The following is a 27,009-nucleotide window of genomic DNA, read 5'->3' as shown; positions in this document are numbered from 1 at the left end:
CATTTAAAATTTAAAAAAAAAAGGAAAGAAAAGCGGGGCGGATGGTTGGTGATTGTGCAAGTTCAAAAATGTTTCAGCGCATCATGAAAACTCGGTACAATTCAGTGTTTAAAATATTTACAAAATCTAAACGATGATGCTAAAATGATATGCCAAAAATGCATTCCTCTTAAAGATATGTACTTTAAAAAAATAATAAAACTGAGATTCAAAGCTGTAAAAAAAAAAAAAAAAAAACAAAGATCCCGGCTGTTTAGTGACTCTTCTCAGAGAGCAAGTGAGCAAATTCTAAACAAACGAACGTGGCCACACACGCACACACACACAAACACACACAGTGATCCAACCACAGAGGAGGGCCCTGATTTCTTAGAGTTGCGTACCCCTGTAGCCCCCTGACCCAACAGCTGATGTCTCCGCAGTGGTTCTTCCTGTCGAGCAGCTAAGTCCGAGCCGCTGGGTGGGACCAGTGGCGCCCGCTGTCACGCCGTGTGTCCGTATGGCTTTGGATGGAAAGATCCCATTCTCTCTATATATATTCATGTCCTCGTTTCCCTCAGTTGGTTTTCATGGCGACGTCTCGATTGGGCGGCTGTTCCGCTGCCTCCTCTTCCTCCTCGTCTTCCTGCTCTTCGTCGTTCTTCCTGCACTGGTTCTCATTAGGGTCCTCGTCGTCGCTTTGAACAGCGGCGGCAGCGGCAGCAGACAAGCCTCCCTGAGCGGACAAGGCGGTTTTTCTCTCCCTCCTCTCCTCGCCCTCCTCATCCTCCCCTTCCTCTTCTTCATCTTCCTCCTCCTCTTCCTCCTCCTCTCGGTCGAGAGCAAAGTAGCCGGTGCCTTTCACTGTGTCCTGGCGCTGGTAGAACAGCACATAGGCTGCTTTGGACTACAGAGAGAGACGGAAACAAAACAGGAAAGAGCGTCACTCAGCTACACTGACATGATGGAGTCAGGCTCACCTTAGAAAACTGACTTTTACCAACTTTTCCGTTTTGTTTTCCTTTGAGAAACAATGAGAAATGTAGTCACTAAAGATTTTTTATAAACTGGAAAAGCGGGCTGTATAAATATTCACTAGACCACCAAATCTCTTTTCAATGGAAGCATCCAGGTCTAAAAAAATGAAGATAATGCTTAGTGCAGATAAATGCAGTTCCCTTTAATGACCACTTGAGGCTCACTTGAACAGCAGGTTACAGTCCTTACAGACTAGTATAAAACTGCTTTTGTCTCTGCATCATCACAGCTGTACAGGGTCTGGATTTCTTTCCTTTAACGGGATTCGCCATTTTACGTTGTACTAATTCATATAGTTTCCATTATTAAGTGTGTGCTTTGAATACATGTAACCATCTGCTGTGCCACATCTTTATCAGTGTGGCCGTGTTTTACATGTTCAATATTTTTAATTTAATAATATGGCCAACAACGTGGCATGCACATGCACTTAGCGGCACTAGCAGATGCCTGAGAAGTAATTTTATTCTGTAGCTGTCGCATGTAGCTGTGTGAACACTCGTGCAGTTTGTCAAATGAACATGCCAAACAGCCTTGGCTAATAAGTTAACACAATCACCACTGACCATGGTCAAATGTGTCTGCAGAACAGTAGTCCACAAATCAGCAGACAACAGCAATCTTTCATATAAACCCATGGTATTAATCTGTTACTGAAAGTAGTCCCTAATATTACATTCAGTCCTTTTAAAAAACACAAAACAAAACACAACAACAATTAGAACAACTGTACATTCTCGATGTTTTTAATGAGCGGCTGGGGATGCAGAAGCTGACAGACTAATACACTGTTAGCTTTGGTTTTTGTATAGATTATGTCTCATCTCTTTAAATCCCATCAACTCAGATTAGGATACATACAGTATTCATGCTTGCAACATCATCACTACTGGAGATGTTATTTCCTGGAACATAACATCTCCAACAGTTGGCCATCAAACATGAATTTAAAAGCAAAATGAAGTCCTGCTGTAAAGAAATCCTCTGCTGAAACGTATATACTTTGTTAAAATGTATGAAGCCATTACCCATTTTCAAAAATTGTTTACAGAAAGAGCTGGTCTCCTCTGGGGTGGCTCGCTAAATCTCTTCCAGAACATCTGAAGTTCAGTTTGCCTCCAAGATGTGAAAGCCTTTATAAACGCTCTCTATGCACGAAAACATCTCCGTGAGGGTTTACCTGTCTGGCTTCAATCATCCTCCCCACCACAGAACAGAGAGCTCTCTGTACCACACACCCACACTTACTTTTTGGGAAATCTCAGCACAGTTGTCATGATGCATGCTCAATCATCCAGGTAAGTAAATCCCAAAAGGTTGATTCTGTTCATCTGGACGTAGCATTTCAGTGGGAGAAACCACTGAAAATGTTACGTCCAGATGAACAGAATCAACCTTTTGGGGTCTCAGAACAGTTGGATGCCTTGGAGAACTCAGGCTGTGTGGCAACTACATAACTCATCCTCATTACAGTGCACATACGTGCATTACTCTGATGACATAATTAATTTTTTTTGCCCAGCAAGTCTGCCTTTAATAAAAATGCAGTAGGACCTGCTGTCTGTGGCTTTTACAAATGAGGACACTCACCACTATTTGATCTTCGCTGGCAGGAGACACGCTGCTGTCATCAAAGTTGTACCACTTTCCATCGTCTTTGTTTTTAGCATAACCAGTATCTGAAAAGTAACAAACACAAGATTAAAAGACAGGAAAACACAGCAATTAGAGCAGAAATTACTCAATGATTAATCATCTAGTCATTCAAAAGGAAATTTGTAAGAGTTTATGCACCAAATTGAAGCTTTGATTTGAAGAGTAGAAACGTGGCAATGCCAAAAACTGTGTGGGAGACGTATCGATTTTAACAAAAAGAGCCCAGATACACAAGTTACCGCTCTGATTACATTTATTTTTCTGTTGGAAATCCTGTAGTCATGAAAATTTCCATTAGTTAGAGCCCCGTTTCACCATGTTTCCCTTTCTGTGTGTCATTTTATATACTCCCACTGCTTGGCTCTTATGTTATAAAGCAATTTGCGACTTCTAACAGCATTACTAACTAATAAAAGACATTCTACAGTTTACAGATTCACAACAAGCCAGATTTAAACTGTCTGGTTACTCAGAGGCCACAATAACATTCTTCTTTCTACCAGTGACCTTTCATGGGGTTGAAATTAAATCCGGGAACATTATAAATCCTAATTTAAAAAAAAAAAAAAAAAGATACATGATTGCATGAGTTTGAGTCTTACAGTGGCCCCCTCCCATCCCACCATAGTGGTTGGACACAGCAATGAGGTCGTAGCGACAGGGCCCGGCATTGGGGTTGATCAGGAATTCAGACATGTCCAGATCTCTGGGAACAAACACGAAAAAGCCGTCATTGCACACGTTCAGCGTGGTGTGTTTGTGATGAAGGTAGAAACATGTAGCATGTACAGTGTTGTAAATCAGGATCAGACCCTGCATTTCTTCTTACCCTTTTCCCATATTTATCACACCGACATGTTTCAGACCAACATTAAAATCTGACTGATTTAAATATGCAAAAAAAGCATCTAAAAACAAAATATTGAAAATAATTTGAAGGGTTTTTTGGAAAGTTCATAAAATATGACTTATTTAAATTTTCAGATACCAATTTTCACATCTTGTGTATTATAGCGATCACAATATAATACTCACAAATCAAAGTGTAGCAAAATTTATTCAGAAAAACAACAAATTAAACATTTAAATTATGCGCTTTAATAACTGAAAGCTGAAGCGTCAAAAGACAAACTCACAATTCACCTGTTTGCCTTACAGCAGAAATACACACAACTTGTGTCAACACTGATGTCCTTGAGCACATGCCATGTTTGTCCTACCTTTTTGGGAAACAATCATTTGCTGTTGGGTTTTTTCCTCCCTCAAAAAAAAAAATACTTTGAGTTGACTACAAAACATTACGGTACATAAAAAAAAAATTATGCAGCAACCCCAATCATCTATCACACAACAACAAAGCAGCTTGTCATTAACTCATCAAGGGTATATTGTTAGTGTGCACATACACACACTGTAGATTTTGAAAAGAATGAGCAGGACATACACTGGATAAACTGCTAAAAAGGCAGTGCCCTGTGAATGTGTGTGCGTGTGTGTGTGTCTACCTGAGCGGGAAGTCAACAAGTGAGTCCAGTTTATCCCTCATGTAGCGACTGTATGAGAAGCGTTTAAGATGGACCACCAGCACTGGTGGCAGAGACCACAGGTCCAGCTTCTTTGTGGCCTGCTGGTGCTGCTTACAGTTGGGACAGTACCTGTGAGAAGATACATCACCTTTTAGGTGCTGTAACCAGCCAGACGTCAACAACTAGTGTTTTGAATTGTTTTCACTGCTTCTCACCAAGGGTCCTCTGCCCCCAGTTTTTCCTTTGTGGTGAACAGTTCGATGCAGTCCTTCAGCTTGAAGAAAGCCTTTTTTTGAGGTTTGTACTCCATGCTCTCGTGCTTGTCACAGTCCTGCTCCCAGAGACACGAGCATATAGTTGTTAGAGTAAAACAGTTCTGAATTAGTTGTCTGAAATGACATGAATTAAAATCTGTGGCAAAAGAGAACATTTAACTTTGAAAGAAGCCGTTTAAAAGTACAGTTAGAGATAAGTGTTGTCAAGACCTCAACTGTTAATCTCAACAGTACTGCTTAAGGTACTTCAACTATAATATTAATTAATATTATAATAGGTTTTAAGAGAAAAACCAAAAAGAATTAATGTACATGTAATATAAATTAAACTGTTATAAACACTGTTTCACACCATTATCTAATAATCCTAATCATCATAATCCTAAAACACATTACAATTACAACAACAAAAACAACAACTTGTAAATCTGTAGACTCTTGGTTGCATCACATATGTGGAGCAACTAGAGATGAACTGCAAGCTAGGCTGTCAAAAGCTGTACAAACTGTGCAAAGTTAAGACACATTGGTTATGTTTGAACCCTTACATGAAAGTGCCATCACAGACTGGTGAAGTGTCCTTTCTACTATCATTACTAGTAGTATAGGTTAACTCCATACAGACAATAAGACTCTTTCTGGCAGTGAAAACAGTTTGGTTTCAGTTTGTAGTCCAAGTTCTTTAGACAGGAGCATATAAGGAGGGCTTGATTGGATGTAGGTAAACAGTAAGTAAATGCAGAATCAGAGCTTGAATGTACCCAAATGCAACCTGAAAAGCAAATAAAAAAAATAATAAAATCTGCATTTAAAAACATTAACTAGTGAACAGGAGAGAAAGGTTTGGACCAGGTGTTCACCAGTTACACTGTGAGCCCCAAAACACTGGTTTTCCAGATTGATTTTGGAGTAACAAGTAGAAAATAGACCATTTCCATTTCTCCAGTAGCAAGAGCAGAAATGATGGCGCTGGAGCTTGTCCATACCATTACATAATTACCGTTAAATAAATTTAGCCCTGGCACTGTTTAATACAAAGTTATCGTAGCCATCCCTACTCAGTTCCTTTCCCTCAGATTAAAATGCGTGGAGTAAGAGGTAATATTTACAGATTACTTTAACACTTAGATGCACTTATTCACGGCATCATCTAGTGAGTAGATCTAGAGTTTCAAACCTGTGGGCTCTTGATTAGAAGACATTTGGAATAGTCACCTCGGTTTCCTGCTGCTCTTCTCTGTGCAGTTATCACAACATGATTATGTTCCACACTGCTCAGCGTCTTGCTGCACTACAACAGTTACACGGTGAAAACAGACAATGTCGCAGCTCCCGACATTAGTTTTACCTCAACAACAGTCTCGTCAAAATACTTCTTCTTGATTTCTGGTTCCCAGTCCAAGGAGAGATAAGAGCGGTCTGTAAAAAGATGGGCAGAACGTAAATATGCTGTAATATTTACAGCAGTTAAAATGACTTCAATTATTGATTAATGCTGTGATTACATGATCGAGGAAAACCAAAAAAAAAACAACTTTTCTATTTGCCATTGCAATGATGCTAAAACAAAAACAGTAAAACCCGCTTCCTACCACTAAGTCGGAGGTGTCCCTCGTCAAAGCGGATCTGCCTGGTGTCCTCCTTGATGAGTGAGAAGTCAGTTTTTCCCATGTTATTGAACTGGAATGTAAAAAGTCTCTTCCTGCTGTGTCCGGACGTCTGCTGGCCTTTGGTGGAATTCTGTGGGCCGACCACACCGTTCTCAAGCTCATTGTCCCCACCGACAGAGTCCTCCGACTGGCTGTTGTCGTTTTCAGAGGGCAGCTCCTGATCCTGGCTGGACTCGTCGTCCTGCTCATCGGTCTCCATCTCACCTGAAAGACGGCAGTAGAGCTTTTAACAGCAAACACTAAGCAGCACACTTTTTTTTTAAAAAAAAAAGGCATTTCAAAAGGTCAGAACTTTACAAGAAAACTGTGTTGGTGCACTTACTCGGTGACCCCTCCTCCAACAGTCCATTAGTGGCATTACCATTAACAGTGTGTTGTTTAGATGGCTGTGTCTCTTCACAGTCGTCCTCTTCTTCCTCTACAGAAGATCGCACAAACCGACTGCAAACACAAAACCACTTTTTATTCCAAGCACAAGTTTTTGTTTTTATTTTCTATTTCTAAACGACACAGCGTTGATTATCTGCAAAAAGAGCCTGTCGATTTTTGCTGACTTACCAGAGGCGCTGGAGCAGCATGTTGTAGAGCTTGTCTTCACTGAGGGTTCTGGGGACAGCGATGAGGAAGGGTTGTCCAAACAGCGGCGTGCTCGTGTGGTTATATCCTGACTGCTTGTACTTTTCTCTCAAGTGCACTGGGATCACTACGTGGTCTGTGTCCTCCACTCTGTTCACCGCCACCTCAAAGCTGCAGAGAGACATGTGGTGAATCCTTTAGAGTCACGCTGGTTAAGCAAGATGTCGACAAACCAATGAAAAGTGAAACTCAGCATCCTAGCGTAAAAAAAACAAAACAAAAAACCTACGTTTTTGAAAATGGCACATGCCTGCAGTTTGTTATATCTACATAATCTGCAGACGTGTTGTCTGTCAGCTGCTCATATCTGACACTCACACATAAATATCATCTCTCTCCATAATGCTGCTGAGGTTTTCATTGGTGGCGAAGATCCGGTGGAAACGGTGGTTATAGATGTCAGTTACAATCATCTGAAGGATAAGAGACGGGAGAGTCAGTGCTGAGAATCCTAATTATGGCCAGCAATTAAATTAATCTGCCAACACATCTTAAAAAGCCATTTAGTAGATTGGTAAGACGAGCTTAAGATGACGGGCAACATAACTTCAAATCATGAGAAAAAACTTTTTAGAACTTAATTAACCAGCCTGTATTTGAAATGATCTTTTTCATAGTTTAAATTCTTTCATAGTCCTCTCAACCTCTGCAAAAAAAAAAAAAAAAAAAAGCACCTTTCTTTTGTATCTGCACTGCAGGAACTAGGGATACTTCCAAAGACCTGTTTCTGGGGTTTGTTTTACTAGTACTTCAGGATGGCGCAGGCTTTGAGTGACAGTAGGATACACTGCTGTAAACGCAACCCGGATCTGAAAGACCAGGCTTAATTAAGCCTATATGGAGGAAATACAATGTGATTTTTGACTCATTTTGACTCATTTCCCTTGCGTGTTATCTCACTTTGTGACCTTGACGAACCACACAGAGAGAAGTCATGTAGAGAAAAAAATGAATAACCTAAAACAGACCTACAAGAAAATAAACGACCACACTGATTAGTGTGGCAGCTTTGCTATTCTGTCTGTGCAACATGTAGTGTAACAGCATAATAGCAGGTTCATACATATTGAATTCCAGTTCCCTTGGTCTCTAGTTATCCTTTGTGTCCCTGTTCCTCACCTCTCCCTTTATCTGAAAAATATGCAACATTTCCCCTCACTAGCTTCTGTAGCTCAGAGGACAACATCTATTAAAAAGTAGATGTCAGCATTACAACATGATAACAGAGGCAGGATTCCTGCGCAGGCTGATGCTAAATATTCTACCTTTTCAGCAGGCACGCCTGACAGGTTGGACAGGGAGGTACACAGGTCAGAAATGTAGCCCACTTTCGGCACAGTTAGTTTGTACTGAGGGGAAAAAAAACAAAAACATGATTACTGCCTGCTGTTCATACATGAAATGGCATGATTCTGCTTACAGTAGTCATTTTTTTTCCTCTCTGTGCTCAGCTTGTTACCTGTGTGGGTTTGGCCAGAGGGTCCAGTCTGACTAAATAAACTTCTAGTGTCCGTTCCTTCTTCATGGGCAGTGGCAGGGTCAAGTAGCAGAAAGGATCAAAGGTCACAGAGACCTTCGAGCACACAGGACACACCAGAGTCGACTTGAAAAGACCGTGGAAGATGTCCACAATAATGGAGTCATTTCTCTTAATGTGGTTCTCCCACGCCTCCTCTGCCACAACCTGGCATAAAAAACAAAAACAAAAAACAGGTATACACAAAAATTTAATAAAATGTAACTAAATAAATAAAATAAATCTTTTTTTTCTTTTTTTACTTTTATCAATCCATTCATGAGCCGCTGGTCTCACCTTATCAGGCCGACCATTTGCATCCTTGAGCTGAATGTAGGGCTTCTTTCTGATGCGGTTCAAGTCCTCATGTAGGCCATCCAAAAGGAAAGCCAGAAGCTCATGAGAGTCCTGCTGCTGGTAGCCCGAGAACTGGGGAGCAAAGCGGCCCACCTGTGTCTGGATGAGTGGGGAGGGGAGAAAAAAAACAAACATACTTTTTGGAAAAAACACATGGGTAGAGGAGCAAAATCAAGTCGGCCTCATCATAATACATCACACTGAGTAACCGGTTTCTTTCAAAATAATATAAGATGTCCATGTTCTCTATTCTGTAGCCCATAGGTCTTAAACTGAAATGGTTTTAACCTTTATACGCTCAGCAATAAGATTAAGACTAGCTGTTGCAATTAGCTAATAAAAATATGAAAAAGGCATAGTTAAAAACACCAATATTTTATCACTATTAAATCAACATTCCCAGAAGCAATTTCAAATACCTTTAACTTCATACAAAGTGCTGTTTCTATTTTGCTTGTAGATTAATTACTTCATCTGAGTGAGAAAAATCTAGTCTGTTTTGGGCCTGAACAAGTGCATTAAAGTCAGGGTTAGTGTATATGAGGTCTAAATGTGACTAACTGAGGAGCTGTACCTGGATGTTAAACTTTGTCAAATTTCAATTTCGATAAACTTCAATTCAAAGAGAACTTACATCTTTGAGCATGTCTCCTTATCTGTAGAAAGTCTGCGACTCTGATGAAGTTATTAAAACTGTTTATACTAGAAAACTATTTTAATTAACAACAACATGGTTCATTTTCAGCACTGGCTTACACGACAGCTCCTGGTGTTTAACACAATGCAGAAGTACCACTTTCAATCACTTTAACTTAAATCTGACATTTGTCCTTGTCAAATTTCGACAGTGAACAAATCCCTCCCTGTCTGTCTCTTTCACTGAGTGCACTGCTGCCAGCTCAAAGTCTTTCGTTATCTCACTTACAAACATAATAACTCGCTTGTGTTGCAGCTCTCATCCAGAGCCAAGGAGAAAAACTCAAAATTGTCTGCTGTGATTTCAACTGAAGTTCAAGGTTTCCTACAAAGTCTTTGATCCATCTTGTCACAATTCACCTGGAAAGGGGCACATTCTCAAATACTTCTTTTTCTCAGAGGGTACATCAACTCAATTGTTTGTTCCCACTCTGCATTACTCAAATTCTTGTATTTCTCAATCCAAATTGCAGTAAATAAATGAATGTTGTTTAAAATTCTTCACTCTGGATCAATATTTTTAATTGTTAGTTGACAGCTTCCAGGCTAGCAAACTCAAATCTTTCATAGACATTGATCAATATTCACATTTGCTTACTTGCACCATCAAAATTTCAGGATAAACACACTCACCTTAATAAAACACTCAAATTAATAATTAATTAATTTCCCACAAACTACAAAAACAAAAAAACAACAACAACAAACACAAAATAAGCTATTCTCTTATGGGGAATATTTGGTGGCTAAAAGAGAGAAAAATGATTTTTTAACTATGTTTTAATGTCCCATCGACCTCACAGGGCCTACCAATGGACTGGATGTGGCCGGCGGCCATACAATGTCCATGTCTGTTTATGCATTTCATTGGGGAGTGCCATCATGAGATTATTAGCTCCTACAGATTGATGCAAGCCTTCATCTGTCCAACATCGATCAAAAATAGTTTTTTAACACATGTGAAGATTCAAAGATGAAGGTTCCTTCACACATTTAATATATTTTTTCCAAGGAATTACCTTGAAAGGCCTCGGGGTGACGTAGCTGTATTTGCCTGACCACAGCTGTTTAATAAGCTCCGCGTAGGCTTTGGCAATCTCCCCCTTCATGCCCAGTGGATTGTCCTCATTCAGCTCATCTGTGTACTTGTCTTTGAGGAAGTACTCCGTCAGCGGAGGGGTATTGCTTAAACACTAAAACGCAAAAACAGGAGAGAAAAATATCTTTCAAATTAACTGGATTTTTTATTTTTTGAAGTTTTCTCTGTAGAATTTTGAGTAAACATTGGCGTGCTAATTAGCATAGTTCCAGACTCTAAAGAGCTCCATGAAAAGATTACCTGCACAGCAGAGTTCATGAAACAGGTGTTGCCCAGGTTTGAGAGTCCACACAAGCCTGAGCGCTCGCTCTGCCTGCTCTGGTCCGAGTAGTCATAACTGTTGCTGTAAGGGTGGTAGGATGGTAGACTATAGCTCGAATTCTTCACACTGTACAATCAACATACAGACATTGAGAGATTAAACAGGGTCGTTTGTGGAAAGTCATGAACACTGATGAACAGAGAAATCTAATACTAACAGACAACATCTACACTAAATCAAATTAAAGTTTTTAACAAACAACAAAACTTTACAAAGACTAGAAGGTACACAGCTTCACTATTTCATCCCCTCTCTTTACAGCTTCCTAGACAATTATTAAGAGCCTTAAGATAGGCCTGCCCAGCTGCAGCAATCAGCAGACCTCTGGGAGCTCGATAAAGCAGCGTTGGCCGTTTCTGGCTCCCACTGGTCAAGGGAAACTGCTGCGATGGCGGTGGAGGCAGTTGCCTCGCAGTTCAACACTCGGTGGTCCACCCTCCTGCCATCCAGCTCCACCGCCTCAGGCCTCAGGCACCACCAGCAACACAGGAGCATGACATCTCAGCCCCACCCCGGCCCTTGATGGCCTGCATGTCCGCACGAAACTAGACAGCCAGCAGCTTCGATGGGGTTTTCTTGGGTCCCTTGTATGAAAAGTTTGGGTATCTGAGATCAGAAAGGACGGTCCGGCTCCAGTTTTGACTGTTGAGTCTTAGTCTTAACTCAGCTCAAGCCAATCCAGCTCCAGAAGCAGTTTGAATAGTCCAGGTGAAGTTTAGGCCTGAATCTGATTCCAAGTCCAGCACAGGCCAACCTTTAAAACTGTACAATTCAATGCACACGAAAGCACACATTCTGGTCTGTCTTAGAGTTAACTGGTCAGCTCCCCTCTCCTCATTTCTCCCAGTCTTCTTGTTCGGGCTCAATCGCCTGTCATCTCGTTATCCTCTCTGCTTCAATTCGTTTCCCCCCCCGTCCTATGCCGTCCTGTCCTCTGCTCCTCCCTCTGGCCTGCCTGCTGCTCTCTGCTGCTCTACGGCTACCAGCAGATATTTATAGCAGCAGCAACAGCAGCAGCAGCAGCAAGGATGCTCAAGACTGCTGCTGCTGGAGGTAGAGGTGCACAGAGAAAGAGGGAGGGCGGGAGAAGCAAAGAGAATGGGGGGGAGGGGCGGACAGTACAAGGGGGGAGAGGATGACAGAAGAGAAATGAGATGGGGATGGAGGAAGCAGCTGATCCACTGCATCCAGCTGAGGCTGCAGTATTCACAGGACCAACTCACATTTACAGAGAGGAGTCGAGACATACATACAAAGACACATTAACACAATCATGCCAGCACGTAATTTATCCCATTTTCTCACACTAGCATGCATATATCACTGTTCTCACTTTACTCTGCACACTAGCACAAATTCCTGCTCTTTTTTTCCTTCTTTTGCTGGTAAAACACAACCTCTGACACTCTGGACTAAGTAAATCACACTTTGACACACCCTTCTTTCATCCTCTTTAATATGTCATGGCTGTCTCCATGAGAGGTTTGAAAGGGGATGATCTAAATAAATAAACTCCAACCCAGAGAAAGAAGTGGTTTTTTAATCATCAGGGGCAGTATGTGTGTACAGGCAGGCGATGAGAAGGTGAGAAGTGGGAACAGATGAAACGTATTCTGAAGGTCACTCAGACTGCAGAACATGTGCATCGCAATGAGCTCGGAGGAAAGGAGAGGTAAAGGGATCAAAAGACACAGAGGGAGAGAGTGAGTGTGTGAGAGGAGCAGAGACTGGCTGCCAGAATCAGGGGACGCTACCTCGCAGGACGGTGACACTTAATGCAGTTGCAGAGCATCACTTGCTGAGGCTAAACCGACCAGGCCGAAACCACAGAATCAAAAAGACAAGGGTTATGTAATATGGGAACACTTCATATGAAAGGGGAAAAATTAATTTAAAAAAAAAAATCCCTATGTATAATTCAGAGAGAAAAAAAATGACAGCGCTGCTACCAGAGTGAATCAGGGACAGGAGAGCTGCTGAGAGTAAAGATCCAATTTCCCCAAGTCACCCACTCTGTGCATTCAACAATCCATCGACTGTGCAGAAAAAGATGCATCGGCTGTGGCAAAAATGTGCAACTATGCTTCAAGTACAAGTCAGACGTGCGAGCTGAAAAAATGTCTGAGAAAGTATTTTATGATTGTGATACTTTTACGAATTCAAAGAAAGGCTCAGTTGATTTTAACACCTTCATTCTTTGTCAATATTGATTTTTAAGGTGGCCAAGCCTGTGACTACCATTTCTGCATTTCAACAGTACTGAGAAATGTGATGCACAATGTCTATTATCTACCACGCGCAGGCACACACACACACACACACACACACACACACACACACACACACACTCCAGCATGCAGTAAATCACACGCATTACATGAAGGGAGGGAACAGTGAACAGTGTCCACTGGACAGCAAAGGCAGTAAGCTCCACCCACAGAGTGTATGTGTATCTTTTGGACATGGCTGAGAGAGCCTCTGGGTCAAACAATACACAACAAACAATATATTTAGGCAAGAGTTCAATATTCTCAACACGTAGGCTAGCAGTAGAGCTGCATGACTGGGCATAAACTGAATTTCTTTTTGGAGAGTAATGCATTCACTTGTTAACCAAGTTGCATTTTACACTGGGACACAAAGAAAACAAGACTATAATTTTCCATTGTGTCAAAAGCACAGAAACTGCTTTCTGTTAAACTGCCGTCACAGATTGCAGAGCATTACACAAAAAAAAAAAAAAAAAAAAAAAAGCCTTAAGAGGGCAGTATATGCTGGAATTTAAATTTAGGGTACAAGGCTAGTCTAAATGTAAGAAACTGCTCTGTTTGGCTAACATTAGCACAGCTAATCATTCAGTTACAGGTTGGCTTGAATGGGTATGACAAGACAATGCTCCAGGCATGTGGAGGGTGGAGTGCTAATTATTCTACAGCCACCAGGCAGTAGTACCCTGTAGCTGTAGCATAATCAGCTTAACATAGTAGTATTTCTGGCGCCATTTCCCAGGTTAGCTACAATGGCATTGCAAGCTGACTTATGTTATTTATTTATTTTGATTTTTTTTTTAACTAAATGCAGAAAGGAAGATCCAAAGTTATGAAAAAGCAGATTCCACCCAAATTCAATTGCCTGATGAGTCAGACAGTTTTTGGCAACTGCGGTCTATGCTTCAGGAAATGAAGACTGATGAAATGAGCAGTCATGTCAGTTTTAGCAAACAAATGCAAAGATTCTGTCCAAGTCTCTGTGAAGTTTGTGGATATGGGCATAGTTTTAATAAGAGGCCACATGCAGACTCCCCTCAGGACTATCAGCCACAAAGAGGCTGCAGGTATTAGAAAGACATTTAAAATAGGAAGTCTAGTCTGCATTACAGATTTATAAATCTTATCAATCACTGAACCCTAGAGTCAGTTATTCCTACTGGAAACTTTATGGTCTTGTACATTATGTGGGAACATGAGAAAAATCCTCTGACATTACCAGCTAATCTACTAGGAACATGAACTTGAAAGTAACTGACTGACAGCATGCTGTCGTGTTGTATTTAAACAAATGTTCAAGGTTTAAGTTTTTAATTTTCCTGAAAGACATATTTAGATGTAGTCTGGTGTTAAATCAAATAACATACAGAAGCAAAACCTCGTGGAATGTTGCTAGATGAAATAACCACCACATTAGCCCAAATCATGCAACCACAGCTAGCCAGTGCCATCATCAATTGGAAAATAGATTTGCAAATTTGAGTAATATAATCAGAAGCTGAGTAAGGCACCCAGAGGCTTTGTTGTTAATAGAAAGAGAGTCTACTGTCACTGAAGAAATTCTAAGAGATCAGTCCAACGCAAGCGCCCTTCCCCCCTCTTTTCTATCAGCTCTTACAGCTGAAAATGCATCATCAGGAGATTTAGAACACCCAAATTACAACCAGAGATAGACCTGTACAAAACAGAGTTAGATGAATTTCATAGTGAGAAGCTACAAACAGCTTCAGTAATGGAATTATGGAATGAGTCTAAACAGAACTGATAAAAGAGTCAAGAAAAAGTTTACATAAGTTAAAAGCAACAAATTTTTAAGCCAATTCCTTCCAGCATTCTGGCGACTTCAGCGTGAAGTTCTGTCCTGAACTCCAGGCTGCACATCAGGCTCCATCTCTGGCTGTTCCCATCCAAACCCACCCCTCTGCTATTCAACCCACAACTATGCCTTACTTCCTGCTGTTGAAGCTGCTGTTATGATTGTTTGTGAGAGATGAAGGCGAGATCTTTGGCAAAGCAGAGAGATTGGAAGCACCAGATGACCTTCAAAAGATAAAGAATAGATCATGAATTAGAGTGGAAAATAAGGAGCTGTTCCAGAAAGCTGAGTGCCGATCAAATTAAACAGCGATGAAACAAAATAAACGGAGTGATATGTCAGTAGGGATGGGTACCGGTGTCCGGTGCCGTTCTGACATAAACGGTAGTAACCAGAACGAAAAGCAGCGCACATTTCGGTGCTTTATTTCGGTGCTTTTTTTTCCTGAGCTGTGATACACTTCTAGCCAATCATTTTACGTTTCCGAGGATAGTAGGCGGGTCCAGGTATGTACGTTCTTTTAGAGCAGAGCTACTATGGAATCAGAACGATGCCAACTTGAAACGAAACCGAAAAAAATATTGAAACCGAAAAAAAAAATATTGTAACTGAAATAAATGTACTGAAAAATCTTGTATTGAAACAGAAAAAAAAATTGATAGTGAAAAACAATTAATTGAAACTGCAATTTTTTTGTTTTCGCTTACAATTTTTTTTTTCAGTTTCAATCCATATTTCAGTTTCACTCTGCTGGCACTGGTTTGGCGTCCGGGGGCGCGCTGAGGGGCGGGGATTCCGACCCGCATGTATTTGCATATATTATAATGCTGACCAATGACTGGAGAAAACACTGACGACGCGGCTGCGGTCACGGACAAAGTTGCACGTGTCTGTTCGGAAATGGCAGATGCTGAGAGGTTCAGGTTTACATTACCGACTATTTCAAAGTGACAGCCTGAGGTGTTCTTCAGTAAATTGGACTACCGGACAGGAGGACCTGAGGCCCCACAGCATTATTTTTGGTAAGTTAAATGTGTTTGTAAGCTAATCCGTAATTTAGGTCCTTAGCTAGCTACCTAGCCAGCTAAGGAACTAGCTAGCTAAGATGAGCACTCGGCTGTTGGGGAAACTTGTTTTGTAAAGTTCGTTTAGCTAACCCGTGCAGGTGAATGAATTTACCCTGACTAAAGAAATCAAGAGAAACGCACCGGGCTGCTCGGTGACTAACCACGGTTACTGTACTTTTATTATGAGTATTATACTGTAAGAGCAACAGGCTGGACTCTGCTTCTGCTCCTGTGCAGAGCTGATTATTAAATATGTGCAAACAGCAGCATGTTTTCTGTCGCTTTCCACTTGTGGAACGACATTAACGCCAATTTTAAAAACCTGGCACTTCAGTAACCCCTCATTAGTCAATAGCTACGGATTAAATAGCAAAGCCCGATACTTATGTACTGAAACCAACTACTTCCGCTTGTCAGCTTAAGTTAAAATGTTACATTTTTCCTCTGATTATTTTTTTAGCTTTTTTTTTGAGTTTGTTACAAATATTCAGGTTAAAAAACTGTCCGAATTATTTTTAATGAATTATGTTCACAAAGTCACATGTGCAATACTCTGTACAGCTTGCGTCCTTTAGGACAAATAATTTGAAACATTAATATTTCTTGTTCAATACTGAGCTGATAACACCTCTGTATGTTGTGACCAGGATGCAGCAGCAGACTGAACCTCGACTGAAACCTGCTCCATCATCTCATCTTTGCAGATGTCCATTTATAAAGCATCAACAACTCAAAGGTAAACATGATATTAGAAAATGTGTTAGTATATAAGGCCTTTAAAACAACTAAAAAATAAACAGCTGTTGGCAGAACTGTAGGACTGAACAACTTCAGATTCCGAGTGTGTGAGGACAGAGAAGGATCAGCTCTATTTCAGATTTGAGAGATAAACTTTATATTTCAGTTTGTGATGATTCTGTTCTGTTTGTGATTACAGGAGCCGTCCTCAGATTCAGACCTCAGCACCACCCAGTGACAGCAGACAGATCATCCTATAGCTTCAATCTTTGTAGTAACTCCAAAATTAACTGAAGAAAACAGTACAAAGGTTAAAGTACCACATGTGCTGTCAGTGAAAGCTGCAGCTGTTTTATTGATAAATTTAAAGACAAAAGGATTAATCACCCCTGTAACTGTGTCACTATACATCAGCATTAACAGTACCTCAGTTTGGTGTTTCAGAAAACTGCTGATCTCAGACCTGCACAACTTCTGTTTTAAACACTGAATGTACTCAGCTACATGAAGAGCACATGATGTTTTCTCTGACACAATTAAATAAAACCTGATTAAAGTCAAAGGTTGTTACTTGTATTTGAACTAAAAACTTGTGATCTGGAATTCTTTCACTGTTTTTTGACAATAGTGTGTTATTTATCATAAAGTAATTCAGAGTCATTCATACCAGAGTAACCAGAGAGCACAACATATATTTAACTTTCTACAGGACTTAAAGATATTCCTCTGAGGATTATCTGAGTACTTCTAACATTACACAAAGCAAAGGTCTCCATCAGTGTTCATGAAATGCTGGGTTCATCCTTCTTGTGAGGGAGCTGCTGGTGAAGATCACGAGCCCTGCTTGATCCCGGCGATGAGTTTCAGTCTTCCTGGTGTTTATGAAATGATGCCTCTCACTGTGGGTCAACAGAACATCTGGCACAGGACAGCTGTAATGAAAGAAATTGAAGAAGTTTTGAAGAAAAAAAAAATCTTGGAAATGCCCTATATGTGAGAAGCAGATTTTGTATTTACTTTTCTTTTGCCAATCAAAATAACAAAGTATAATTTTCACCATACAATTACTAACCTTGTCATCTCCTGGACTGTCTGTTTTGGGCTCTGGGCTTGTCCTTCCCAGCACTCATGAGACTGCTTTGCTGCACTGTGGTATGAGGTGCTAACCTGTTGACAGTGATGGGAAGGTTAATTTTAAAATGTATTCCACCAAAGATTATAGAAGTAATGTATTCTGAATACTTTACAACTACATGGATGTACTATTGCTGTGTGATTTATTACTATTACTGAAGGCTACTCGCCATACCAATACCAAGTAGATGTTAAAATCATAATATAAATGAGTAACAGTAGGTGGACATTAGGTAAGGCTGCACTTTTTGCTGTGATCTCGTATAGAAAACTATCCCACGCGTATATAAAACCGGTCCGCGGCTCCGAACTGTAGTAAAGGGACCTCTGGCTAATACGTCGGCCTCGTGTCGGGCTCGTAGCTGAAAACTAGCTTTACTTTGTTGTCTGGGTCAACTCTGCTTGCGAGAGACAGAGAGAGGCGTTGAAAGGCTGCTCCAATGGAGCTTATTGTTTCAGAGGAAAACACGAACACAGTGTACAGTCGAGTCTTAATAGCTTACTTACAGCTGGGCTTGTCAGGCACTCTTTTTGGCTGCAGTGGTTATTATGTTTACATGCTTCCAGCTCCCGTTTCTGCTCCGTGGCAGCTCGTACTTTTCCTTTCTCTCCCTCCCTCGCTCACAGACACATAACGGGTATGGCAGTCCATTCTCCCTGCAGCACAGACTACACTGCCCATGAGGCTACATTGTTTAGGGCGATGCCTGTAACATTGCTATTGCCTTCATATTAAATCATTTTTGTATAATAATTTTTAGAGGCTCTTATTGCGCGTTTTGTTTGGGTTTCCACCGGCGTGGAATTACCAAAAATTGAGAGACCATTGCCTAACATATGAAACAGGAAAATACCGCCATGTAATCCACTTATTTCAACAAACTGTATTCTCAATATCACCTATTGAACGGTAACTGTAACAGATACATTTACTCATATTTTGTATTTTAAATACGTAACTCCGGTGCATGTATTACGTTACTGCCCAACACTGCCTGTTGATGAGATCTTGTGCTGTTCCTAAAACACCGGCCTCCAACTCCTACAGAGACACGGGTGTCCCTAAATATAGCAAATATTAGCTTCAGGCTAGCTTGCTACGACGAATAGGCTAATACCAGCATTTTACCACACCAGATGTAGCTAAAAAAAAACTAATGTCCAGTCCAATGGGACAGCAAGGAAAGATGACAAAAAATGATTACTTACTTGCGGTTTGGAGGGTCAAGCTGAAATTGAAGCAGCCATTGAAAGACGGGAAGAGAGAAAGATGGCAGCTTGGTCACCACTAGTGACCTCTATATAGCAAATACATGCGGGCCGGAATCCGCGCCCCCGGACGCCAAAACAGTGCCAACAGATTGAAACCGAAAAAAATGGATTGAAACTGGAAAAAAAAAAAATTATAAGCGAAAACAAAAAAATTACAGTTTCAATTAATTGTTTTTCACTATCAATTTTTTTCGGTTTCAATACAAGATTTTTCAGTACATTTATTTCAGTTACAATATATTTTTTCAGTTTCAATATTTTTTTCGGTTTCGTTTCAAGGTGGCATCGTTCTGATTCCATAAGCTACAGATTAAAAATGCCCAAGGCGAAGCGGTCAAAAGTCTGGCTGTACTTCACAGCAAATTATGCAAACTCAGCAGCCTGCAACAAGTGCTTTAAGCTGATACTGTGATACTGTCAAAGGAGGTAACACCTCGAATCCGATGAAACACCTGGCGACGCATAGCGTTGTTTTTTTTTTAAAGCCAAGAAATGCGCTGTATTTGATAGCTTGCTGCGAGACCTCACACCGAGCGCATCTACTGCGGGTGTGGTGCCTGTTATCAGACCCGGAGTTAGCAACATCCCCAAAACACGAAGAGGAGAGTCCTGGCCCCTAGCCCTGCCAGTGTAGCAGAAATGATGACGGATGATGATGCAGCAGCAGCCGTTCTTCTCTGCGTGAGTAGCTTAATGTTGTTCGTGTGTAATTTACGTTGAGTAGGCTAACCACGTTATTACATTAATGCAGGTAAGGTGAACTAGCAAACATCATCATAGCTACATGCGGCTGTCTTCTTGTTTGATGGCAGATACTCCCTTCACCCTGGCCAAAAAGGCTAAAATGACCAAAGAAAAAGAGGGAAACGGCTAAACATGAGAGGTTTTTGGATAAAGTTTGTGGTTTTTCCATTGTTTAAGCACTGCTTCCAGCCAAGAGTGATATCATATATGCCCCATAGCTGCAGAAAAGGCTAACATTGTTATCTTTTTACAAAAACCAGCTGAACATGAGGTTTTTGGACCAATTTTGTGTTCTCCATTCTTTAAGCACCGGTTTGAGCACCGGCACCGTTTCAAAAGTACCGATTTGGCACCGGTATCGGATAAAACCTAAACGATACCCATCCCTATATGTCAGCAACAAAAGGTCGAGCAAAAAAAGAAGGAAACTCAGGCAAAGTCACAAGGGGCGGAAATCTTTGACGATGATGCAGCGCTGCAGTGATGTGGCAGGGAAACTTTAAAACCAATACACTTTTAATTCTGCAGGTTTTCCAGAGAGGAAGATAATGGCAAGATCGATGGGAGAGATCCCCACAGCAGGAAATCTGATGTGGTGTCACATCACATTACTGTTTTTCTTCAAACTGACTACATACAAGTTATCTGCCATTCAATAATACTTTGCTTACGTGTAGCTTTTAGTAAAGTGACAGTATTGTTAGAGTACAAAGTAGGAATCTGATTCCATTACTGTGGTACAACTCATTAGAGCCAAAGAAATGTAAGCCAGGCAGTGTGTCATTCACTCACTTGGGTGCCGTGGAGCCTCGGGGCCATGTGCCATCCTCGCTCTTCTGCTCTATTACGAGAACCTGCGGGAGAAGGCAGAAAGAAAAGAGGGATCCATCTGCTTCCACTACTTTAAACACACCAGACATTTGAAATTCTACTCTGTGTCCAAGTGTTATTGGCTTGCTTTATCTGAATTTATCTTCCCAACAAGTCAAAGATCCCCGATTTGATCTCACACAAATCCCTTTAGCGTCATTCGGAGTGGCTGTAGCTCAGGTGGCAGAGCAGGTCAGCCATTAACCAGAAGGTCAGTGGTTCGATCCCAGGCTGCCTCCTGGCTGCATGACAAATATTCTTGGGCAAGATATCCCATGTTTGCCTACTGGTGGTGGTCAGAGGGCCCGGTGGCGCCAGTGTCCGGCAGCCTCGCCTCTGTCAGTGCGCCCCAGGGCAGCTGTGGCTACAATGTAGCTGCCATCACCAGTGTGCGAATGTGTATATGACTGAATGTAGTGTGAAGCGCTTTGGGGTCCTTAGGGACTAGAAAAGCGCTATACAAATGCAGGCCATTTACCATTTACCATAAAATTCTCCCCAATGGAATACGTGGAGCTACCCCTGTGGTGAATCCTTGTGACAAAGCATTGGCTGAAAGTAGCTATTATATTTTATATGTGACAGCTTTAGAATCCATTTGTGGCAGCAGGGTGGAGTACTGGTGTGTAAGGTCATGACTATGCAGAAGAAGGCACACCCACACTTTAGAAAAAAGTAAAAGATATTGTAGACAAGGTGCCTCTAAATATGTAGAGAAATGTCACCAGGTTTGTCCCACAGACGGACTTCCAACTCTGGCGTCATGACCCAAGTTGTCAACGGAGGTCCTTGTTTTGTTCTGCAGCGTTGATGAGTTTACTGTAGCAACAAATAAAGCAGTTCTTCACTTGGTGCAGGTTTTAATTAAAGAGGCTTTCAAAAACAGCAGAACAGTGACTGCTGTTACCAGATTCAATCCAGGACAATTTCAAAATAACTGGTGACATGACTGCAGATAACATCACTCTTATATAAAAACTGTGAAATACTTGAGTCTCCAAGCATACTCTTATTCTACCTGTCCAGCCTCTCCAAGTCCTGCCTATCAGTGGGAAACACTGAATACCATTACTGGGTTAACGTGATTGTAGCAGCAGCAGGTAAGTAGGACAACCCAGTGATGCCTGCTGAGTCACTGCAGCCACATGTTTAAATTAATAAATATGTAAAGTCCGCAGTCAGTTTGATGTCAGGTTCTATGCGCGAAAATTCTAGTTCATGAGCCGGCCTCAAACTAGCTTTACTATAAGGTCTTTAAAGTTGAATCTTAATTTCAGGAGTTCAAGTGTTCTAACTTACAGGCCTTTTTCTTGCAACAGCTAGAAAAAGGCTAAACAACACAATCTTGTGGTTTTCCATTATCTGCAATAGCTGTTTATTTTAATTTTAGATAGGAGGAGCACAGACAAAAAGAATGGATGGATCAACAAAAATAACCTCTTGGATGCAGATTCCAAGTAGATCAAGAAAAGACAAGTTTTCTGATATGACCTGAAAAAGTACTCGTATCTGCCAAACAATACGAGGGAAACCATATCCAACGGAAACTAGAACTAAAACATCTTTTCCTGAGCTCAGGAATGACGGTCTATAGAGCAAGCCATATTCTTACACATCTGACAATTTTCTGAAATATCTTGCCTCTCTTGAAAAAAAGGAACCCTCCAGATCCAAATTCTTCTCACATAGTGAGAATTTGAGAAAAGAGTGGAAAAGTTCAAACCTGTCCTTGGTAGAGGCCGGCATCTTGGATGGTGCTGTCAGGTTTGTTGAGAGGCTCAAAGGTGTTGCTCATGTACCTGTTCCACAGCCTGGTCTCCTTCTCATCAGGGATGCTGAACAGCTTCCTCATTTCCTTCTCAATCATATCTACAAACACATTAGCAAAAAGATGCAGTTAACACTGTGCTGTTTAAAAAAAAAAAAAAAAAAAAAAAAAAAAAAAAAAAAAGGCATGACACTCATGTGCACAAACAAAATGTGAAATAAAACAACCATACAAAAAAAAAAACAAAAAAAAACCAACAACTCCATCATCTACATCAATAGAATAAAGTAAATATTTACTTGGACACAGTTATTCAAAAACAACATGAGCAGAGTGTTAAGTTCATGTGTTTGAATGCACGCAGGAGGTGATTCTAATATCTGAAATCCCAAGGGTATATTTAGATCTATGTTGTATATCATTTGTGCTTCCAAGAATGTTTTCCTAGCTCAGAATGAGAATTAGTGGGGTGACCATGCACATAAACACAATTCTGTATTTCTAATCTTCGCACTTTACTGTTATCTAACTCGATAAACAAAAATGTCAATCACGCTTGAGTAAATAATTTTGAAAACACAAAATTTATTCCATTTCCATTTTATTTTCTTTAGCTCTGGCTGGGGGGCACAGCCTGCTGAATTATAAACAACAACAGAAACAAAACAACAGTTTTTACTTCATGTTTCAATGCAAGGATACAATAGCTAGTATCCATACACTGGCAAACAATATGGCATTTACTAGCGTGTATCTGTTGTGTCACAACTGCATAATACTTACAAAAAACAAACAACAACAAAACAAAAAAACACTTAGTCTTATGTACAAGATTTCTTTGTTTCCCCTGCAGCAAAAAGGGGAAATAAATCATCATGTGGCAACAATAGTTGGAAAAACAATTAATTTAAACACAAATACCACAAACAGTAAATGTATTTATATATAATTAGTGTGAAATGTGAACTGAGATCCAAGGAACTCTGGAACTCTGCGGAAACCAGTGCTTACTACTGCTTAGGCAGTGCCTACCTATTGTGTCAGCTTTACTGAAGCGTTTGGTGATCACATTGTCCATATTGCTGTCTTCACAGAGCTTCAGCTCGGTCAGGTACACTTCTACCTTGCAGTGCTTCACAAACATACCCTGTTCAACCACCTGCAAAAAGAGGATGATTATCAATTTACTGCTTTAAACCATGATTATCTAATGTTAAATTACTACGCAAAGAATGAGGGACACGGGCCTAATTCATGAGTAACCCTGTATGGTTTTGGGCTGTCCCACACAAAAAGATCAATGTAAAAGAACCATGTAGATAACTCAGAAATGATTGCCTTAGAGAAGTCTAACGTTTGCACTTACAACGGAACATAAAATTTAACTGTGTAAAAATCTCACAATCTAACCGTCCACTAATCAGCCAACAGGAATGTAGCACTACATTACACCACAGACAACAGTAACAAGTCAGGCTGAACAGACAGAAGTAAAACATGAAAAACTAAATGTTTAAGATTCCAACATAGATGCAAGCTTGGCTCAGTCATGCCAGCAGAAGCCTTTGACTGTATGATGTTTGTCCAATTGTTATCATGGCTGAGCTTACCTTTGACAGAAGTTTAGGCACCCAAAAAGAAACCGTGACACCAAGCTGGCAAAAATAATCATGATGCAACCCTTATCTCATGTTTATCAAATTCCTGCAAGACTGAAAGAAAACTCCTAAGTTTAACGTGCTAGAAAATGCTTAACAAAATGGATAACAAAGCACACTAAGTTCTGCTGCGCTGGTCTCTACTCATCTGGAGTCCTGATACTTCACAGTCAGGGTGAAGTGCCTAAATTAGCAGCACCTCATGGAAACAGCTGAGGGGTCCCAGCCTATTTATTTCACCCCTGAGCCCCTCCAGCACACAGACACTCACGCTACTAAACTGCAAAAGTCCTTCACACACAGCTTAGACTCTCTCAGCACCACAACCCTCCCCTACTCAAGGCTCTCGGTGGGCTAGTACACCTCAGCGCACAACCCATCTGTGAGCTCAGTCAACGTCCAACTCACCACCAAGCTCTGACACATTTTCTCAAATCAAAGCCGAGCCAAAACCATTTAGGCCACCCACGCCGCTTCTCCTATACTGGTTTGCCTCTCCTCGCACTCCTTTGAAAAGCTTACGCGCTGCTTCTCTTAGTGTGACCTCAGCTGGCATTCCTCCGCTTGGAAAACAAGGACGCAGGAGCTCTCCACCATTGTTGGCAATCAAACCACAAGTGGAAAGCGGAAGGAGCCACAGTGTCACACCAATGACTACAATCCTACAGTTCCCCCCAGCATAATCCCCACCCTCAAGTTGACAATATAGAAACAACAGGGTAAAAAGAAGAAGAAAACCTCCTTCATGTTGTGTCTCGCAGATCGCTCCATGTAGCTTTTCAGTCATCCAGAACGTTGCCTGAAAATAGAAACCTTGCAGCTACCCGATACGCCACATGACATACATGGCAAAAGAGGAGGGTCAATGTAGGGGGGGGGGGAGGAGACAAGAGACAGACTGATAGATATGGAGAGGGAAGAGGAAGTGCTTCCAGCAGCCATGATGCCATGACTAGCGAGATTTGAAGAGTTGCTTTGATAGCAAAAGTGCCATCACACACAAGTATTCAACTGTAATCACAAACATATAAGCATTCTTCATTTTTTTTACTCCAGCAAACCTTACATACTCTCATGCTAATATGGAAAAAATAAGCACACATACTGCGTTTCATTCATAAAAGAAATGAATGAAAGGCAACTGTTTTTTTTTCTTTGTGATAAGTAAACACCCAGTCTTTCACTATTACTTCTGAGATTCTGTGTAGAGTACACAGAGTAAATCTGTGTAAATCTACCTGACCAACCAAATTACATCAAAAATGAATGTAATGGTTAACTATTCTTTGCAGTTCTTTTTGTTAAATATCTGTCATCATAGTCATATACTATTCACTGTTCAGCAACAGTGACACAAGTTCAAAGTTCCTTTTCCAAAAGTGCTGCATGTCTGATTTTCCCCAAACAGCCTTATTAGCACAATGTTCTCCCTTTTACCCCAACACAAGTCACTGTGCACATCAAACCTTCTGATTCTGTATATGAGAAAACAATCTGAGCTGGCAGCAGAACAAATGTTAAAAAATCCATTCATAATCTTATGCTAATAACTGAACCCTTACCTTGCGCGCGATTGGCTCCTGACCCTCTGTGAGTCCATACCAGCTGACGAGTTTATTCCAGCCTTCTGTTGGGACCAGAATGTAGTCAAGCTCATCAATGAGGTGTTCCTTGATGGCGAGCACATCCCCATCTAGAGGGAGGGAGGGTCATACACGTGCAGTTAAACAAGCACATTCTGTGGGTCAACACTTACACTATTGATAACACACAAAGAACAAGGTGAGCTGGAGAGTTTTCTATGACCCCCCTCCAAAGAAAGGCTACTTTCTGGTTAGTAGACAATGTTTTTGTGTGCGTGTATGTCACTTGCCCACGAAGCTAACCTACCAAAAACTGCTTTCCCATACATTTATCATATACTTTTAGAAGGGATAAAATAGAGATATAAAGAGATGGACTATTACTTGACTTACCTTTGAGAAGACCAGAGTTATCAACCGGTCCTGGGTAGACATTCTGGTCTCCCATCTGGTATTTGTCCCAGCTGTCAAATCCCACATATTTCTTCCACTGTTTGAACCAGTGACTGTCCACTAGGTACCTGCAGAGAAAGCAATCAAGATTACAACATCTCTACTAAAAGCAAGATGTGAAAGACAAGAGTTATATAAAAGGGATGGTGGGGTGGGGTGCATTAAACTATTGGGCTATAAACCAGGTTACCTTGAGGCTACCTTGTGGTGAGTACCCGAAACAAATCTGGTTTTGGGAGGCATACATTACACAGACTGACAGTTGTAACAGTAGCTTTTAGCCGCCGTGTTGAGTTCAGATTGCTACAAGCCTAGCCAGCTGGCTCTGTGATTTTGACAGGTGTTTTTTTTTTTTTCGACTCCGCCCTGCTGAAGTCGGGGGATGAACCCACTGACAGGCAAACCGCTTGGATCATCGGCAAGCTAGCCAATTAGCTGATAGCCTGATAACTATCTGTATCACTCAAACGGCATGTAGCCTTCCTTACACATCCACAGAAAATATGTGACACAGTTTTTTGGAAGTGAAGGATATAAACACCAAAATACAGCATATAAGTTTAGTTTAACTGTTTTAAGTCTTAGCGAGAGCTCAACCAGCGCTAGCCTGCCAAGCTGACACATGAAGCTGACAGGCAGCCGTTAGCTAGCTCGGAGCTCACTGTCAACACGGCCCGGCCGTTTTGCTTTCACATCCTCCGTGGGGTTGACAGGCTCAGCAGACCCAGCCCAGAGCCACGCAGTGCCCTTGAAAAGATCACAGTCAATTCTTACCAAGTGTCTCCCTTTCTTAGTTGTGTTTTCAACAGTGTCGCGACCTCTCCTCTTTGGGTATCCAGATCAGCCGCTCCTCCTTCCGCCATCTTTCC

General features: G+C 41.1%; 1 protein-coding gene across 4 annotated transcripts; it reads right to left on the bottom strand.

Moving 5' to 3' along the window:
* Positions 1–224: 224 nt before the first annotated feature.
* Positions 225–27,009, bottom strand: usp15 (ubiquitin specific peptidase 15). 4 transcript variants are annotated; one of them, XM_085376856.1, is made up of 22 exons: positions 26,915–27,009; positions 26,081–26,208; positions 25,667–25,797; positions 23,479–23,605; positions 22,402–22,547; positions 20,601–20,662; positions 14,988–15,077; positions 10,689–10,836; positions 10,369–10,542; positions 8,594–8,752; positions 8,240–8,464; positions 8,046–8,129; positions 7,099–7,193; positions 6,703–6,891; positions 6,467–6,585; positions 6,067–6,348; positions 5,823–5,893; positions 4,415–4,530; positions 4,179–4,328; positions 3,276–3,379; positions 2,608–2,696; positions 225–886 (listed from the first exon to the last, which is right to left on the bottom strand). In XM_085376856.1, the coding sequence occupies exons 1-22, from the start codon at positions 27,001–27,003 to the stop codon at positions 557–559; spliced, it is 3,108 nt and encodes a 1,035-aa protein (XP_085232982.1). In that variant the 5' UTR covers positions 27,004–27,009; the 3' UTR covers positions 225–556. The 4 variants fall into 4 exon arrangements, with proteins under 4 accessions (XP_085232982.1, XP_085232983.1, XP_085232984.1 ...); XM_085376857.1 differs by lacking the exon at positions 14,988–15,077; XM_085376858.1 differs by lacking the exons at positions 25,667–25,797; positions 26,081–26,208; positions 26,915–27,009 and adding an exon at positions 24,843–25,030.

This window comes from Diplotaxodon limnothrissa, linkage group LG17, assembly GCF_057381915.1.
Source record: "Diplotaxodon limnothrissa isolate DT_005_m linkage group LG17, D_limnothrissa_male_GT1.1, whole genome shotgun sequence".
NCBI lineage: Eukaryota > Metazoa > Chordata > Actinopteri > Cichliformes > Cichlidae > Diplotaxodon > Diplotaxodon limnothrissa.
This window is presented reverse-complemented; position numbering and strand designations above follow the sequence as displayed.